General features: G+C 45.8%; 1 protein-coding gene across 1 annotated transcript; it reads left to right on the forward strand.

Annotated features, from left to right (window-relative positions):
• The first annotated feature begins 1,422 nt into the window (after window positions 1-1,422).
• Window positions 1,423-15,126, forward strand: LSM11 (LSM11, U7 small nuclear RNA associated). Its single transcript, XM_030229334.2, has 4 exons — window positions 1,423-1,834; window positions 5,746-5,885; window positions 6,616-6,699; window positions 8,204-15,126. The coding sequence occupies exons 1-4, from the start codon at window positions 1,423-1,425 to the stop codon at window positions 8,588-8,590; spliced, it is 1,023 nt and encodes a 340-aa protein (XP_030085194.1). The 3' UTR covers window positions 8,591-15,126.
• The last annotated feature ends 4,434 nt before the right edge of the window (window positions 15,127-19,560 follow it).

Raw genomic sequence — 19,560 nt, forward strand, 5'->3', positions numbered from 1 at the left:
TGGTGCCTGACTTTGGACATTACATACAAAGCAGCTGTTCCAGAACTGGTAACAGCTGGATTTACTCAGCCTGGTAACAAATGAAAGATTAAAAAAATAATTTGGCAGCCATGATTTATGTTTGGAAAGTATTAAATAGTTTTTTTATTTTATATATTATGGCTGCCTGATACATCCTGCAGTATCTTTATGTATGTACATCGTGTGTGTGTATATAAAAAACAGGTCTGTATTAGGTCATAGTGTTTTCTAACTAACTCATTCTTACAATAATATGTAATAAGTCAACATAGCTGTTCACATATGGATGCAGACTTTGGAACCATGATCAGAATTATCCGTACAACCATGGCCTGTAATTTGTATTAGGATAAATGCTGGAGAAAGAAACTCCCTGTGGTATCCTCATGTGTAAGATGTGCATTTATATAACTCTGCAGCTCTGGGGGAAAATAACTATTCCCAAGGCTCAAGCAGCAGCCTGGTGTTGGTGGCACACACAACACACGGGTGTTTCTGTAGCTGCAGGAGTCCTGTACTGTGACCCAGTGAAGAAAGAAGTGTTTCTCTGAAGTTGGTGAACAACCCGTGGCTGATGTATTGCCGTAACAAGAAGCATTAAAGGTACGGGAACCCGTTATGAAGCATTAATGGAGATGGTGAATCATTATAGTAAAACCTATTAAAAAGCCTTTCCTTGCTGTTCCTCAGTGAAATTACTCTGCCCTGTGTATCCTTGTGTGCATTAAAGTGCTAATTACATTGCAACCGCCACTTGCCCAGGTGGATTTCATGGCCTGGAGCTGGGGGGTTTGGTCCCCAGAGTGGGCTCCAGGGGGAGGGTTGCACCAGTGGGAGGTAACTGCAAATAATGACAGATTTGTCAGGGTTGGAAGGGGCTTCTGGAGATCATCCAGCCCAACTGCCCTGCCAGGGTGGGGACAGCTGGAGCAGGTTATCCAGGAACGTGTTCAGGTGGGTCTGGGATGTCTCCAGAGGGGGACTCCACGCCCAGGCAGCTGTTTCAGCGCTGTCACCCTTAACACAAACAAGTTCTTCCTCATTTTAAGGTGAAATTTCTCGTGTTTTAGTTTGTGTGCATTGCTCCTCGTCCTGTGACAGTGAAGAGTTTAGCACCATCCTTTTGAGTCTTTTCGGCTAAGCAGGCCCAGCTCCCGCAGTGTCTGTTATAAAAGAGAGACGCTCCAGACCCTTCACCATCCTTGCGGCCTTTGCTGGACGCTCTCCGGCGCCGGCCGCAGCAGGGAGGTGTCCGTGCTCCCCGCGGGAACGGGCGGTCCCTCCCGGCTCCCTGCCGGGTCCATCCCGCCCATGGCGGCCGCTCCGCCCTCAGGCCCAGGGCGTTGAGCGGCAGCGCCGCCTGGCGGCGGCCCTGGGCGGTGCGGCCGGCCGCAGCCCGGCATGGAGGAGGACGAGGCGGGCGCGGCGAGCGCGGAGCCGCGGGGCTCCCGCCACCGCTCGCCCAGCCCTGGCCGCCTGGATGTGAGCTCCAGCCGCTTCGACCCGCTGCTGGCGCTCTACTCGCCGCGCACGCCGCTGCCCTTCCCCGCCGCGCCCTGCTTCAACAACCTCGCCGAGTACGAGAGCTTCCAGCGCGGCCTGCGCCGCCCGCACGGCCGCCGCGGTGCCCCCGCCAGCCGCGGTGCCCCTGCCGCCCGCGCGTCCCGCCGGGGCCCGCCCGCCCCCGACCCCGAGCGCATCCAGCGCCTCCGCAGCCTCATGGTCAACGCGGGCCCCGAGCAGGAGGCGGCTGAAGGCGGAACGGCGACGCGGCGGCGGCGGGCACCGCGCAATGTCCTCACCAGGATGCCCCGTAAGGGCGCGGGCAGCGCGGCCCCGGGCTGGGCGGGCGCAGGGAGCCAGGGCTGAGGGGAGGCGGAGGCTGGGAGGGCCGGGGTCATGCTGGTCCGGCTGGGCCGGCGTGGAGTTGCGGTGCAGTTTGGGGGTGAGGAGGGAGCGATGGCTGGCGGAAGCGGTTGGGTGATAGTGGGATGTGGGTGATGTGGGGGGAATGATTTGGTTTGGTGGGAAATGACACCGGCGTGCAGAGGAACAGGTTGCTCAGAGAAGGTGTGGCTGCTCCGTCCCTGGAAGTGTCCGAGGCCAGGTTGGATGGGGCTTGGCGCAACCTGGGATAGTGGAAGGTGTCCCTGCAGGTGGTGGGGGGATTGGAACAAGATGGGCTTTTAGGTTCCTCCCAGCCGAGACCATTCCGTGATTCTCTGAAATGGTCTGCAGGAATGAGGAACAGCATCACAGAGCTGCTCACACAGAGATGACACGGACTTTATTGTGGTGATGTTCTGCTCTGTTATTTGGTGAATTACATACATCCTCCTGGTTTTAAGGAGAAAAAGGATGAGACACTGCTCTATTCTCAAAAGTGCTATTTTAAACCGTGACTGATGTTTGGGTTAGTCCAGGGTGTAGTTAAACCATAACCACAGGGGAAGTCTGTAAGACACTGCTGCTACTTGGTTGCTAACCAAACATCCTGCAGGCAGAAATATTAGCATTTCTGATAACATGATGGCAGAGCAGTGGATTGAGGTGAGAGGCAGCTGTAATGTAAATTTAAATTCATCAGCTGTGATGATGATACATATTTCCTGTAAAAATGTTTTGTGTGCAGTCAGGGTAAATAGCCCCTAAAGATGAAGAGGTGCAACTTGGGCCCCCACACCAAGAATCAAATGGCATTGCTGTCAGGTGAGATGTAACTTTAGTGCACTTAATTAAAAATACTGGGGTTCATTTTGAATTCAAATTATCTTTGCACCATCACCTTAATTTTTTTTCTAAAAAGGCAAAGCCCAAAATATTTGATTCTGAATGCCCAAGGCAAAACCTTTTTCTTGCTTAGACACTAAAACACAGTGTGTTCATTGCTATAGATGCTGCATGATCTTAAGTATATCACACTTAGTGTTCTGCACAAATGCAGAACAGTCTGTTGGCTCAGGATTTCCAGAAAACTGACCTGAAATGGTGATTTCAGATCTTAATAAAAAATGTCTCAGTTTGCACTGGTGATGAAAATTGAGAAAAAAACCACTGTAAAAATTAAGAACAATTAAGGACACATACTTAATATCCACACATTCATGTCTGGATTACAAAGAAGACTGGCACACCTGATACAGAAACTACTATTCAGCAGCCTGGGGTGTTTAATGAGTGATTTATAGCCAAAGTTTTGTGCTTTCCCTGTAACTGGGGGATGTCTGCACCACAGGTGTTTGGAACTTGGATTGTGTAGATCAGTTCAGGAGGAGCCATTTATCATCACTTTGCATTCACCAAGGGGCAGAGAATTCATGTGCAGGGCAGGTGTAAAGGTGTTTGACAGTGTTCTGAGTTATTTCAACTTTTCTCTTGAGGTTTTCCTAATCTTGCGTCTTAATAGAGTCTGCCTTGAGGACAAGGACTTGAACTTAACCAGAGTTTAGATCTTTATTTTCACCCTTTTGGGGTGCTTGCCTTCTACTTGTAGTAGTTTTGGAGTCATTCTTCAGAGTCCTGCTATTAAGCATGTGCTTATTTTATCTTGGTAAGGGTTGTATTTTGAGAACCAACTTGGTAACTTTTTTCCCTGTCTGTTGAAACATTGTTCATGCTGGTCTGTACCAGCACAGAAGGCACAGACAGATTTAGTTGTGTGCAGAGCCTGCTCATTACAGCCCTCGGCGCTTGCAGAGGAGGTGTGTTCCAAAAATAAAAGCCTTGCTTTGATGGTTTTATTTTTGCTGGAAATGTCAGGTTGTTGAAAGGTTTTTGGGTGATGTGCTCTGCCCTTTTGTTCAGATGAAGCTGGAAGTTTGCCATGGAAGAGCAAACTTACACAGCAAGGAAAAGTGGGCAGAGTGTAGATTTGGTGGAGCTCTGTAGTTTTCTGGGTGCTGAGAGACAGAGGCATGTAGAAAGAGACAGAAAATAAAGGTTAGATGTAGAATTCTGTAAAAAGTTGTAGGAAGAGTTCCTACTTAAAGGGACTATTGGAACTTAAAATCTAAAAATAAGTCTGGATTTTAAATTATTATGTAAGTTCTCAGGGTTGGTTAGAAAAAATACTGTTTTCTGATTGGAAGCAATAATTTGATATCGTGATGGTGTCATCTGTGGTTCCTGTGATGGATCTGTTTATTCAGAACATGGATTCATGGATCAGTTCAGCTGAAGGAGACACAGAGGCTCATGGAAAGACCCCCTAAGCAAGGCTGGGAGGTGCTGAGACAGCTTATACTCTGTGTGAAACCAATTTCCTGCAGTTATCCAGCTGGAGAGGGCTGGCAAGAAGACAATGGATCTCAAAAAATAAATGTGATTAGGTTAATTCAGAGGAAACTGATTTAGATTTCCCTGCTGTGGCCATGAATTACCCTGCAGCCCAGTCCTGCAGGTCAGCTGTTTTACACAGTCACTTTACATTCACAGGAAGCAATTTCTGGTGTGCAAATCAAACCTTGAGTGTACAGTCCCTAAAGCACAGGGTGAGAGGTCATCTCTGGCTCACATGTTTTATTAATGTAGAGAACCATGTGAGATTTTAGACCAAGTCTTTTTCCTGACTTTTAGTAGGAATTGTACAGCAAGTGAGTACCCAGGCATGGGTGGCAGTTGTAAATAATATCTACCCCTCTAGAAATGTTACACTTGCAAAGATTTCTGGTGTGAAGACAAGGCTTGTGTGAGCCAGGCAAGCTGTATGTTTTACTGAATTCCTTCACTTTTGCCCTGGTTAAAGCATTATTGTCCTGGGCTTTAGTATGGTTTAATTGCTGGCTGCTCCTTAAGAGTAATTTTATTTCTTTGCCAGAGACTTGTAGGACTTTGAAGGATGTTCATCTGGCTGCTGAAATCTTAACTGAAACAATGCATTTTCATCAGTTTAAACTGGTCCAGTTTAGTAAGTTGAAGGATTTTGGTCATTCATTGTTTCAGAAATCCCCTTGTAAAGAAAAGGAACAAATCTGCTACAGTTCTTTATTCACAGCTCATAACTAATCTGAGGTAGCCTTAACCAGGCATTTGTCTTTTCTGTGGAACTAACTCTGCCCCTGTGAGCTTTTTGTTCCCTCTCAACCACTTTTATTTACAGTTTGGATTACTTGGCATGTTTATAAAATGTAGCAAAAAGATTTTCAACTAAGGCTGATTTGGCTGTGGGCTAAAGCAAAACCTTCATAATTTCTGGTCTTGGCTCTCCCCATTGTAAGAAGAGTTTTGGTGGTCTGGTAATGGCAACCACAGTGTGCTACAGTGCTTGGGGCTTCTTCATTGCTATTGTTGTGAACAAAAGTGTTGTGCCAAGCTCTGCCATACTTGTACATAGAGTGGATTTCTACATGGTTTTCAGATAGATAGATACTGAAGAGAGAGTTTTTACAAAAATACATAGTGACAGGAAAAGCAGGAATAGCTTCAATCTGGAAAAAAAAGTAAGTTGAGATTAGATATTAGAGAAAATTCTTGGCTGTGAGAGTGGTGAGGCCCTGGCACAGATTGTCCAGAGAAGCTGTGGCTGCCCCAACTCTGGAAGTGTTCAAGGCCAGGCTGGATGGGACTCTGAGCAACCTTGATCTAGTGGAAGCTGTCCCTGCCTGTGGGAGGGAGTTGAAAGAAGATGATCTTTAATCAGTTGTTCCAACTCAGGCCATTCTACAATTCTGTTCTCTGGTTCTGTGTATTTTGGTGAAGACTGGTGATGTTCTCTTTCTGTTCTAGTCCATGAAGGCAGCCCGCTGGGGGAGCTCCATCGCTGTGTCCGAGATGGTGTCAGAATCAATGTCCACATCCGCACTTTCAAAGGGCTCCGTGGAGTCTGCACAGGCTTTTTGGTTGCCTTTGACAAATTCTGGAATATGGTAATTTTTGTTCCAGCCCTTAATTTGTAACTGTTATATTGAGAACTTGAAATTTGCAACAGGTTTAAGCAAATGACATATGGGGAAGGTTAAGGTGGTTTTGTGGTTGACAAAATTTGCTCTGGTACCAAGTGTTGGGTTTCAGACTCAAGTGGCACATCTGGGAGGTGCCCAACCATCTTAGAGAGGTTTTAGGTGAGAGAGAAGCTTTGAAGGGTTCCCAACATCTTCAGAGTTTTGTATAAGAACACAGGAAGGTGGAATATGAGGAATATCGGAAGCTTCCAGAGTTTTCTTTCTCTGCAAAACCCAGTCTTTCTTTAGTGGTGGGTGCTTCTGTGTTTTCTGTCCCTGACTTCACTGAGCTGCCAGTGACAAAAGCTTTTCCCTGTTTTCTACCTTGTGAAGATCCTAAAGACAGTGGATGGAAGAGCAGCTATTAAATATTCATGAGCTTGGAGGTGTGAAAAGTTTGGAAGTGGGGAGGAGGGAAAAATTTTGCAGGCAAAGATCACAGAGATTTTGCAAATAATGCAGAATGATCTTTGCTGCTGCTTTTATACTTCAGTACAATTTAGATGATTAACAAACCAGCTCCAAAGCACAGCTTGTTCCTGGGATGGACTTGCTCTCGGAACATAATTTCATAATGCTTTGACACAAAGCTGGTCCAAAGCTGCTTCATGTTTTATTTTAATTTCAGTCATTCAGTTTCTTTTATCTTTTTTAGGCCCTGACAGATGTGGATGAGACTTACAGGAAACCAGTAATGGGCAAAGCCTTCTATGCAGAACCTCAGCTCTCACTGACCCGAGTAGGTGACATCTGCTGTTTTGTTTCTTAATAGGATCCCCTTTTTCAAAGTAATAAAAGGGAAGCATTGATTTTGAACCCATGTTGACATTTGAAATACTTTATCTCCTTTTATTACAGATGACTCTAAAATAATTTGAACTGAGCAAAAAAAATACCCAAAATGTTTTCTGATCTTTCTGAAAGTACTTTAGTAGTTCAGTGTTACTAAAACTCCACTTTAGAATTAGATCAGAATTGTTCCCACTGCTTAATGTAGCATGCTGAACTTCTAGAAGCTCACTCTGTGGGTTTTGATGTGGGATTTGTTCTGTGTGTTTTTTGCACCATGGACTGATAGGGTCCATGTTTGTCTTGCCAGGGAACGTGGCAGAGCATCCCTCTGGTACTGACGTTCCTCATGGCACAGTCTATGTCTGCAGCCAGAGAAACAATAGAGCTCTTTGGTCACTTGAGCTTCCAGTCTGGGTACTGTGAAGCCCAAGATCTCCAAAGCTCTCCACCCTCTAGGATCCAGCTGCAAATAGAGTTGTTTACCATGTTGACAACTGAAGAGATGATAGATGAACTTCTGAACAATGAAGGGAAAAAAAATGTGACAGGGCAGTGCCTATTGAATGGCAACAGCTCTGGGCCTTTTGAACATCAGAGAAGCATCACAAAAACATTTAAAATGTTTCATTGTGAGGAGTTTGCTTTCAAATTCCTGCCATTTAAATCTGTTTTCTGGTAGATCCCACCCTTCCTTCTTTTAAAGATTAGTTAAAAATAATCAAGTTGTCATTGTTCCTTTAGCTCACTCTCACAGCCATTGGCTTTCCATCCTGTTGCTGGGAAGAGAGAGGCTAACCAAAAATCTCATTTGTCATTATTTCATAAAAGCTTGTCTGCTGCCAGAGTAAAAGCAATTTCTTTTCCAGTTTCAGCACCATGTGTTCTTAGATTAACGAGTTCATATAGTGCTTTGGGTCTGCTGCTGTAGCTTTTATTATTTTTCTGTTGTTTGGGATCTGCTCACCTCCCGGAATACCCACATGTCATCTTTTAGTTTGTTTTGGGGAACATGAAAGATCCCTCCGGTTTTCAGTGTACAGACTCTGCTAATAGAGGCCCTTTATCTTAGGGATTCATGATACAAGGATGAAAATCTCTTTAAAACTGTCTGACAACATTAAAAGAACATGGGGAAAAGTGAGCTGTAGGAGCAACTTGGTGTCTCTGTTTCTCCTGCCCAAAGTTAAAGGCTACCACACAGCAGTGTTGCTCCCGAAATTAAATTCCTTGGTGCTCACATTAGGACAGTCATGACCATGCAAGAGACTCATTGACCTTCTATCACTGTGTGACTTTGGTAAGCAAATATGGTCTTTATTGCTGGTGGAGATTTGGCACTGTGTCTTGTGAGCTGCTTTGGGATTGTACATGAAAATACAATGTAGAAGTGTGGAACAAGTAGCCTCTCTTGTTTTACAAGTGTGGTCATAGATACAACTGTCCTTTTGCAGCTGTTTGACAGACTCAAGCTGCAGGAATCCTCAGGGAAGAAGAGAGCTGACTCAAAGACTGTCTCACAGGAGGTGGCCCTGACAAATGACTCTCAGATGCTGAGTTTGAAGGCTGGATCTGGACGAGGGAGAGCAGAAGAGGAGCGTGAGAGGCAGAAACATTTGGGCAGAGCTGGAGAGAAGAAGACTCCAGGTGACAGAAGTGAAGCTGATGTGGGCAGCAGGACTGCCCACACAGAGGGGGCCAGTGCTGGTGGGGCCCGAGTGAGGAGCCAGCCCCGGAGGAGAAGGCGGCCCAAGGTGGATTATCAGCAGGTGTTCACACGCCACATAAACCAGATCTTTATTCGAGGAGAGAATGTCTTGCTTGTCCATTTAGCACATTGACTTGGCTGAGCCTTTGTCAGAGTATTTATTTGATAGCATGACTTGCTGCTGCAGCTCCCATTGCTGTTTAGAGTTGTCATTGAGTAGGATGGTACTGTGGCTGGTTTCCCATTGCCACCTCAAGGCAGGGGAAAGAATTTTAACTTGAGCATCCTGGGCTTGATGCCAAAGCAGCCTCCTTAGATCACTGTTGGGGGTCTTAGGAGAAGGTCAGCAACAGAGTTGTTTCTGTGATATGAGGAAGTTAAGCACAGAGAGAATTTTGGTGTACTCTGTTACAGGAACTACTTGTGGCACACATTTAAGGATAAGATCTGGACCTGCAATAAATCAGAAATGCTCTTTTGCACATTCTGAGTAATATCAAGAGGAAATTGCTAATGAAACCAACAGTTTATCTGCTGCTGTTACATGGATGTCCTCTTTTCCAGATATAATTCTGACAGTCATTTTGAAATAGTTGAAAACATTGAAGTCACATCCTGCTGATGGCTACTGGCCTCTTTGCCATAGTTAGCTCTGTAAATGCTCTGTGTGATAGAAAACCTCTTAATTGTAAAGTATTCTTTTATTGTGGGTGATGACAGGACTGTAACTTGTTTCCAGTATCAAAGCTTAGGCTCTCTTTGTAATGCTGTGCTTTGGCCCTGTGTCACCAGCAAGCCAATGATGTAGCTGCCTCAGAGACCTCCCTGTTTGGAGTTTATCTGTGGCTGAGGATGGAGAACTATCCTTTCATATTTCACCCACTTGCTACTTAGTGTAAGAGTGAAGCTGGCAAAGATTGGGTTTTTCTCTGGTGTGTTTGTACACACCTGTCCTGTATTTAAACACCTTTCAGGCTCCCTTAATGAAACCAGGAGCTGCTGTGTCTCCAGCAGCTCTCATGGAGCAGGACTTTTCATGGGTCTTTCCTGTCCCTGTGAGGGATGCATCATGTAATTCCAGTTGAGCTTTAGAGATGCGCCTGAAAAGGTTTTGAAATATAGAAGTCAAACTCAACTCATCAGGGTTTCATTTTAGCAAGGCTGTTGAATTATTGCAGATCAGACCAGGGTTCTGCAGGTATAAACTGCTTTCCAAAAAACCTACCTGCAGAAGTTTGAGGGTAAATGAAGCTGTTCCATTATGTAGTCTGTTCCCTTTGTTGTCAAAGGAGATTTCCTGCTGCTATTCTGTATTCATCTCAACTGCCTTGTGCTTTGCAGCAGCTCTGTGTGTTTAAGCTGAAGTTGGGAAATTTCTTTGTAGCAGGACTTACATTGCATATAGATGCCCTGAGTTCTCAAATTGAGTGGCTGTACTGTGGGTGACATGGATTTCTGTTGCTGCAGATGCAGCATTCTGCTTGCTGGGTCGTTAGGGATATGTCTGGTGTTTGGGTGAATCACAGAAATCATTTAGCAGGCATTCTGGACACACAAAGCAGCTGTTTGCCTCTGGGGGAGCTTGAAACTTATGTCAACATTTCATATGACATGGGGCTTGATGAGCTCAGCCACTGAGCTCAAAGCCAAGTTCAGTCTGGGACAGAATAAAAAGTACTGTTCAGGCAAATTAGTTTCATCAAGGGAGAAAAAGAAAAGAAAAGAAAAAAAATTAAATACTCTCTGCAGCTTCTTCTGAAACATTGCTTTACTGCTGTAATCCCATCCCTCTGTGAACTGAGACTAGGCACTGAAAGATTCTTCTCATGGAGGTCCTCGTTTCCCCTCTCTTCTTTACTGTTCATGTTTGTGTTCATGTGCTCTGCAGTTTTTCCCTTTTTTTCTTCTTTTTTTTTTCCCCCCTTACTCCTGTCAATACTTTGTCTCCTCAGGACATTCTAAACTCTGGTTTACAAAGACTGTTCTTGTCCTGGCCTTCTTCACCCTTTCCTGGTTGGCTTTCTAAGTACTAAGCAGAACCCTCACTAATTACTGGAAACGTGAAGCTAGAAACAAGGTGCTTATCTCTGCTCCTGACTTCGCAGCAGCTTTTATTGCAAGTGAATATTTTCTTCCTTATGGTTGTGGGGATTTTCCTCTCTGTTTTCTGGCAGCTTTGTTCTTATTTCAGCTGCTTGGGATGACTCCTCTCTGCCTTTTCTATTAGTACCAAAGGCCATTGGTTCTGACCTCTCCTCTTTCTTTCATATTTGACCAAAGGGTGTCAGATCACCCTCAGGCTGACATACAGTGACAGCTCATTGAATTCTTGCTTTTCTTCACCTCATATTTTTAAATCTATTTGTCTGCCTAGTTAATGCCTTGTGCACTAACTAAGATACAACTACCGTGAATGTTTTTGTGGTTGTGCTGCCTTTCCTGTTGATTGACACTTCCCCAAGTTCTCAGTTACTGCTGGAAGTCTCAATGTTTCCTTTCATAATGGGTTCTTCCCTGAAACCTTACAGATGTTTGTTGCTTCACATCTACAAGTTTCTTTGTTTACATTTTATGAAAAATGTTGGTGCTTAGACTTAAGTTTGTGCCTTGATTTTTATATCATCCCTGACCTGTTCTTCCAGAATCATCACCTTGGTGAGCAAATCTGGTTAAGGATTATAGTTTTATAGATATCTACTTTTTTTGCACTACCTCATTGTTAAAATGTTCCTCCCGTCATCTGTGAAGCTGGTTAAACTGCTCTCTTCTAGTTTAGATTTAATGAATTATTTGTTGGTTCTTCATTTGTATCCTACTTTCCTGTCCTCGTTTCTTATTATTTCCAAGCTGCTTCCTAAATACTGCTTCTTCCTCTTCTACAACTTCAGATCTTCCAAAATGTCTTCCTTTTCCCACTTTTTCTGGCATTGTGTATTTTTAAAATGCATTATTAAAATGCTGTCGTACAGATTTTGTCTCTTTCAAGTATCGTGATTGTGATGAAGCAAGTGATCCTGTAGGTGTGTTGTCACTTGCTTGTTCAATACTGCAGATAACATTGCTCTTTAAATAAAATGGAATGCCATGTTCTGAAATGGGTTCTTCTACCTCACTGAAGTATTCTCCTAAATCTGTTTAAAAAAAAAGAAAAAAAAAAGAAAACAATTTGGAAGCAAATGAGTTTTGGGTTTCAGTGTTTTTTTTAAATTGTTTCTGGTTGTTTCTTTCTATGATTTTCCTTTTCCAAACTCAACATAAAATTTTTTGTTCAAAAAGTTTTTTGCTCCCAGCCCTTCCTCTCTTGCTGCAGTGATGCTGTGAGCATGAACACACCAAAGTCTTTGTGCTAAGGAATGAAGAGCAGGAAACAGAGAGCAACATGAGAGTAAAAAAGCTTTGGGCAGATATGAAAACCTCCCCCGAAAGGATCAGCAGGTGCCACCTGTCCTGTATTCCTGGGACTTAGCTCAGCCTGGTGCTCAGCAGTGGTTCTTAAAGTGTGTTTGGGGTGAGGTACTGCAGGGAGCAGTTTTCTGCAATAATTTCAAAGAAGCATTGGGATAATTTGGGGAAGTTTTAAAATAATTTCCCATTTCTGGGATGATTTCTTAGGAAATGTTTTTGCACAGGTGCTTCACTTTTATCAAACCCTCCTTAGGCTGTGGTTGTAGAAAAGGTAAGGCCAAAGGGGGAAAAAAGCTAATAAAAAAGTGTGGGTTTGGTTCCTTCTCTGAACTGACACCTCTAGCTTGGTAATTGCCTGGAAGGGTATTTTCTGACCTAGAGTGAAGTACTTAGCACGTCCTCTGCAGGTGATTACTGAATTAATCAGTGAGCGCTGTTTTCCATCTGCTTCTTCCCCTTCAGTGTTTGGATTCATTGTTTCTTCTGCAGCATTCCCTCAGCAGGGCAGTGTCTCAGCAGGAACAGGCCTGAGTGCCCACTGATTTTTACTCTTCCCTAAGGAATGTTACCCCATCCAGTTTTGAATTCAAAGAGCTTTTGGCTAGGCTTCATTTTCATACTGTTCTCTTTAGATTTTTGGATTTATTTGGTCAGAAGAATTATTTATCTTGGATTAGTATTACTTTTTGGAGTAAACTGATTTTTTGAAACTTTTAAAAAATAAGTTTTTCCTTATTTTCCTCCACAAATTGCTAGATTTTCCTAGTTTGTTGTTGCAGTCACCCACTTGCACCTGTGAATCACTGGGTGAAGAGGTGTGCAGGATAAAAAGAGGCAGAGTAAAAAGGTACGTAATTTTTATTGAATTTGACGTTCTGTCCAACATTCTGCCCACACTCAGCCTTTCTGTTTCTTACTGGCACTGACCTAAGTGAGGCAGGTGTAAATGATTTGATCCAGAATCTTGAAGGAAAATGGAGCAGGGACAGCAGACTGAAAGTACTGAGTTTATGAAGATGTTTATCTCCAGGTAAACTTCCTGTCTTTGACTAAACAGATCAGAGTTATAAGCACTGACTTATACTGCTAGCTCTGCCTCTTGATAAAACTGGAAGGCAGAGTCCTGCAGCTTTTCAGAGGTGATGCAGTGATTCCCTCAGCCAGGACAGCTCTTGCCTGAGAAGCTGCTCAGGTATATGCCAGTGTCTGCCTCAGAGCATAACTGCAAATACTGCCAATTAATATGAGGATGTTTTCTCTCCTGCCTGCACTGCCAAGTGTAAAATATGAATGCTGAAGTCTGCAGCATCTGCAGCCCAGAACTACTTCAGTTCGTGCTTTCGCTTCTTGACATTGGCTTAAAAAATTCAAGTTTGTGCTAATGGCAATCCTAAGACAGTCTTTTAGAACATTAGGAAAGCCTGCTGCTGACTAGAAATAATATTGGAAAAGTAAGTTTTTACAGAATTTGTGAAATTGTGATTGTAATTAGTATTGCAAACCAGGAAAGACTGAGAGAGTTAGAATTGTTCAGCCTGGAGAAGAGAAGCTTTGGGGTGACCTAATTGCAGCCTTTGAGTACCTGAAGGGAGCTTACAAGAAAGATGGAGAGAGACTACTGACAAGGGCCAGGAGCGCCAGGACAAGAGGGAATGGCTTCACACTGACAGAGAGTAGTGTTAGATGGGATATTAGGCAAAGACAAAGGAGGGGAGAGGAATTACTCAGGTGGTGGTAACTCTTTGACATGGGAAGGGGCTTTCTAACCTGTGCCTTGGGCACAATCCTGCCAGCACTGGGCAGTTGAGCTCTGTAGATGAAGGGGAGGATGCTGAGCCAGCTCTTGAGTGCAGCCTCCCTTATGCTGTGAACCTTTCACAGCACCTGAACTGCCCCTGGAATCTCTGCCAGGCTCCTGCCCTAACGACTGACATGTTTGATCCTGCCTCTTAATATTTTACAGATGAAACCCAGTGGGAGAAGAAGGAATTAAGCAAATTTGCCCTTTTGAGGTGGGGATGGAGAAGGCTTGGTTTTCCTTGGCTTCCTGGGGTGCAGGAGAAAGGACTATTTTAATGGGGAAATAGCAGAGATGTTTGTCTCATGATGTTTACAAGTCCTTTCAGATGTCACTGTAAGTGCTCTTGCTCTTAGCTGGTGGAAGTGAAGGCCTGTCAGGGAAGGAAAATGCCTCCTGATGTTCCTGGATAACTATCTTATTAGCTTCTAGCTTTCTGGTGTACACCCGGATGACTTTGTTGAAAAAAAATTAGTACACCTGAGACTTTCAGTCAGTCTTGTATTCGTTTAGAATGAAAAGTAGTTTGATCAGTTTGTGTGAAAACATATCCATCCTTTTTTCCTCTCAAAAGATCAGTGCTCTCCCTCAGGAAAGAAATGAAAGCTGCTCCTATAGCGATTGCTTCTGATTTCCACTGCTTCAGAGCAAAGTGCAGCTGTGCCAAGGTGTCTTCAGCTGACACATTATCCTGAGAGGATGAGATGAGAGAAATGTTTGGTTTCTCTAAAACTAAAATGGGCATTACAAGGGGAGCAGATGGGATGACCTCTTTTCAATAGTGCACACACCCACAGTAGTTGCCCAGACGGACTTGTTAACCAATGAGTCACCTGTAAAACTTCCTTAGGGAGCCACAGAGGAGCAGCATGAGCCGCCAGACATGGAATTGGAAGTCAGGGGCTGACAAATTCCACTCTCTTCACTGCCTCTTGCTCACTGAATGGTCTTGGCAAGTTGCTTCCATCCCTCTCCCACAGCTGTAGCACATCCAAGAGCACTCCTTGCCTGTCTTAGGAGGAGCTGGGGAAGTGGTAAATGCTATACAAGTGCCAAGTGTTGTTATCAAAACTCTGTCAGGTAATGTAGATACATCAACCCTCTGCCCTCTCCAGGCTCGTGACTGTTAGTTAACCTCACCTTGGCACATGAAAACCATGTGGGGAATCAGGTACAAAAACACTCTTCAGTCTTGAAATCACTGACGTCTTCAAGGTCACATTTGGTGACTTCAATATCTGTTTCACAGCTGCAGTTCCATGTTTGGGTCAGATGGTGATAAATGAGGGTGTAACTTGTTTGTAATTCCTTCTCTGTCTTCCTAAACATTTTGTTTCTTAGGAAGCTGATGCTGCTATGAACATATTGGATAATACTGAATTTGCAATATTCTGCTTTCCAGATATAAATGTTTATATTTAAAATTGCTAAGACTGCGATGCAATAAATATATCCATGTAACAGTTTGTCTCAAAGCATGATTTTTTTGTGCTCTACCAATACAGTGATGTATATTGTGTCAGTGAAGGAGCTGGGACTGCCTGGTTAGGACAGATGCTGGAGGTGGAGACCCCCAGGTGTGAATAAAGCACTGCTATCTAGTCACATAACTGGGGACAAACCTGTCATTTGTGTGTTCAAAAGGGTATGAATCTACAGAGTAACAATGCCATGATACTTGTTTTTTAGAGATGCAGAAGGGAAGTGAACTTCATGTTGATAAATGTAACCACCAGTGGCCTGATCAATCAAAGGTCTGTTACCTTAGTGTGTGGTGTTCCACAATGCCAGCAGGAGATGGCTTTCCAGGAACCAGGGAGGTCCAGAGCCAGCATCCAAGCACTTGCTCCAGCATGCATAGCTAGTGACTTCCAGTAACCTTTCTAATCCCAAGGTAAGTGATGCTGATACATTTGGATCAGAAATGTCTTTTTAAGGAGAAATTCTTTCTTCTGAGGGTGGCAAGGTCCTGTCACAGGCAGTCCAGAGAAGCTGTGGCTGCCCCATCCTTGGGAGTGTCCAAGGCCAGGTTGGATGGGGCTTGGCCAACCTGGGATGTGGAAGGTGTCCTTGCCCTTGGCTAGGAGTAATTCCCATTGCAGCTGGGAACTGTGGGATTAACAGGTGCTCCCGTTCTGTGCAGGCACCCTGCTCTGGGAACCTCATGCCAGGCAGGAGGCAGAGGCTGGAGGGATGCTCCCACTGTGGAAGGCCCCCTTCTCTGGAAAGGGATAGGGGAGATTTTCAGGACTCTGGATTTCTCCCTTCCATGGGCACTAAATGCTCCAGAAAGGTTGTTCAAACACTCCCCTCTGTGCTACAACCCTTTAGCTTCTCTTTATTCCACTGGGAGTCTCAGCCAGAGCCTCGCCTGGTAGAGCCAGGTGTGCTCTACCAAGCAGGAATCCGCTGATGCTCCCACCGGGAAAAATGGGAGATTCAGGTTCACCTGAGGTACCCTCAGCCATGCGGGGTAGGGGCTGCGGGGACGGGCCGGGCCCTTCCCGGTCACTCTCCCCGTCCCGATCCCGCTCCCGCTCCCGGCCTGGAACGGCCGCGGCGCCGCCGGGCCCGCGCCCCGCCAGGGGGCAGCAGCGGGCAGGGAAACCCCGCGGCGGCCGTGAGGGGGCGGAGGGGGCGGAGGGGCAGAGCTCGGGGCAGCGGGGCCGCAAACACCGCCCGGGGCGCCGCTCCTGGAGGAACAGTGTGTGCCTGAGTGTGTCTGTCTGTGTCTGTGCTCCCCATGCTTCATACGGCCCCGGTCAGGCTCCGGGTGCTGCCTCTCCCTGCCTTGTGAGCAGTGTTTGCACAGCATCATCTCTCCCTTTGCAACAGGCCGAAGTTTCCCCCTAAAAACAGCCCTGGAGTCACTGGGACAGAGTCCTCACACAGTCACAGAATCACTGAGTCTGGAAAAGACCTCCAGGATAATCGAGCCCAACCTGTGACTGATCCCCACCTTGTCAGCTAGAAAAGAGCATAGAGTGCCATATCCATGGTTCCTTGAACACCTTCAGGGACAGTGGCACCTCTCTGGGCAGCCCTCACCTCCACGTCAGGGCTGACAACACAGGGTGATGGCATGCATTGGTCAAAACTTAGTCCCTCCGGGTTGGCTTAGGTGCATCTCTGCAAGCTGACTTCTGGTCAAAGGGAACTCCATGACCAGCAAAACATCACAGGGAATGTGCAGACACAAATCTGAAGACCTTGCAGGGAGGCAGGACTTGGTGGAAGAAAACAAAACCATGGCCAGGCCAGGCAGGAGTGACAGCACAGCTCTGCCAAGGAATTCCTGCTTTGTGTGTAGGAGCAGAGTCCTGTAGCTGTCCAGCAGGGATGAGGCCATGGCTGGAGGGAACACTGGCTGTGGGAGGAGTGCAGGAGATGGTGCTGGGTCTGCTGGAACACATCGGGAAACAGCGACTGCTGGCACTGCTGCCCAGGCTGTGAAGCAGGGCTCTGTGGGTATCCTTACCTTGTCACAAATTAACTGGCAGAAATCACAAATCATTTATACACAATGATGTGGTGAAGTAAATCCTATAAAATACTGTTGTTTGATAATGTGGTTGCTGTGGCAGAGTTATGCGTAAATGCACCAGTGCAGGCTGGAAGAAGGAAACCAGCCCCTTGCTGTCCTGCCCTCCGGGGGACGAGGCCCAAGCTCAGTACGTTTTTTCCATCAGAGCGTGGTCAATGGAACAATTGTACAACGTGTTGATCAGGAAAAGGATGTGGGAGCTTAAGTGGAAAACCTGATGCTATCGTGCTAATGGCAGAGAGCAGCAGGAAGGATGGCAAACAGGATACTCACCACACTCAGAGGAAAGAGCTCAAAGTGATGCTGGGGCTGCAGGGCTGGAGTCAGCCAGGGTCTGTTCTGTGAGCTGGGACAAGCTAGATCATAAAGCAGAACATTCCTGATCCTGCACTCCTCTGCTGGGAACAAGGGCTCCTTGCTGATTCTTTTGGGGAAAAGTGAGCAACTGTTAGGCAACATCACAAAGTTGGTGGAAAAACCAACTGGAGAAAAACTTACTTACCTTGTTGCCTTGGAGGCTTGGAAATGAGAGCAGCGGGAAGCTGAACAAAGGGGTGGGGGATACTGCTGGCAGGACCTCCTTGCATCCAGAGCAAAAAAGTGTGAGCAGGGAAATGGCTTTTAGCTGCCTTCTTTTGGAAGAGTGTCTCACAGGGAAGAGATCCTATATGGAATAAGGAGTAGTTAGTGTACGTGGGACAGTTACTGTGTGTCAGAAAAGGGTGTTTGGGTCAGGGGCACCAGCTGTGTTTGCTTCTGAAATTGCCTGTGTTTGCAGTGTTTTGAAAACCAGGTGTTTAAAAGGTTTATATCTCACCTGGTCAGAGTATGCTGGTCCAAGGCAGATGTGTCACCCCGGGTGGGCTCTGGTTCCCTTCCGATATCATGAGGGCTGGCAGGCGATGCTGCAACATTGAAGTGATACTGGTGGAGTCAAGGTGCACTGAAACAGATTGTTGATGTAACTTTCCCTAAAATCAGCCCAAAGATGTGAATTGGAATCAGCCCCAGTCCCCTCCTCTTTGCTTTTGGAGCTGCATGTTTTAGTGTGTTCCTTGGTGTGTTGCTGGTTCTGCAGTAACATTTGCGTGTGTGTGTAGCCTTATTTACAAATGCTTTGCATCTGGGTTTGCCCACCCTCCTCATGTGCTGACAGTTTTATACTGATAAGATAGTGGCTATTAATTAGTTTATTTTAAAAGCAGCCATGTGCTTGTCATTCCTTGTTGGGTCAAAATGCTCTGAAGTCACCCATTGCTCAGCTTGGTGTTTTAATTAAAAAGACCCTTCAAAGACGGGGGGTTCTGTCTCCATCTATTGCAGTCATGGCAAGTGTTAGTGCAGCAGTGTGCATCACTGCCGAGAGCATCCTCCACCCTGGCCTCACATCTATTAGTGAGGGTAAACTAATGAGCAAAGAGCTGCTGGTGGTGACAATATCCAGCATAAGGGCTTCCCAAAACTGCTGTAGGCTGACATGGAGAGATTACAAAAGGCAGCAGCCCCTGACCTCAATAAAGGCTTCAAAGGAAACTCCTGAAAATTTTTTGCTACCCAAAAAGGAAATTCTTCTGGCAGTGTAGCACTTTAATAGCCAAAACTATGCTAAGGCTTCTGCTGACTGGGTGAAACAGTGTCTTTGTTTCACATGTGAATACTGTTCTGTAAAGCCTTTTTTTTGCTCCCTTTATTAAAAAAAAAAAAAAAAAAAAGAAAAAAGAAAGACTTGAGGCTTACGAGATGAAGGTACAGTTTACTCAGGCAGCCACCTGCAGTGACCCAGCTGGGCAGGGTGTGAGGGCAGGAGCAGGGAGCAAGAGCCACACAGGCACCAGTCCCCATCATGGGCTGGGATGCTGAAATCCCAGCTCCCAAAGAGAGAGAGGACAGGAGCATGTAGTGACAGGAGAAGAGGGGAATGGCTCCAGGCTGAAAGAGAGGAAGTTGAGGCAAGATATTAGAGAGAAACTCTTGGCTGTGAGGGTGTTGAAGCCTTGGCACAGATTGCCCAGAGAAGTTGTGGCTGCCCCATCCCTGGATGGGACTCTGAAGAATCTGGTCTAGTGGAAAGTTGTTGGTTGGCAGGACGGTTGGAATTAGATGATATTTAAGGCCCCTGTGATGCTATGAAGACCCTGCCTCAAAGAAAATGGTGGGGAAATCAGCAACTGCTCAGGCACCCACATTTGCTGAGTCTGGCCCTGGAACAGGAGCAGAGGAACCGTTCCGGGCATCCCGGGTAGGAGGTGACAAGGACAGGAGTAGGATTCAATCCACGGGACTGCTCCAGGGGAGAGGCTGCGGAGCTGGCACAGCTGGAGCTCCGGCCGTTCCCCTCTCCGCAGCTCTCGCCGCT

The sequence above is a fragment of the Serinus canaria genome, chromosome 13, assembly GCF_022539315.1.
Source record: "Serinus canaria isolate serCan28SL12 chromosome 13, serCan2020, whole genome shotgun sequence".
NCBI classification, from domain to species: Eukaryota; Metazoa; Chordata; class Aves; order Passeriformes; family Fringillidae; genus Serinus; species Serinus canaria.

Coding starts and splice junctions, on each gene's coding strand:
- LSM11 (XM_030229334.2), top strand. CDS start 1,423: ATGGAGGAGGACGAGGCGGGCGCGGCGAGCGCGGAGCCGCGGGGCTCC. Junction 1,835..5,745: donor TGTCCTCACCAGGATGCCCC/GTAAGGGCGCGG, acceptor TTTCTGTTCTAG/TCCATGAAGGCAGCCCGCTG. Junction 6,700..8,203: donor CTCAGCTCTCACTGACCCGA/GTAGGTGACATC, acceptor GTCCTTTTGCAG/CTGTTTGACAGACTCAAGCT.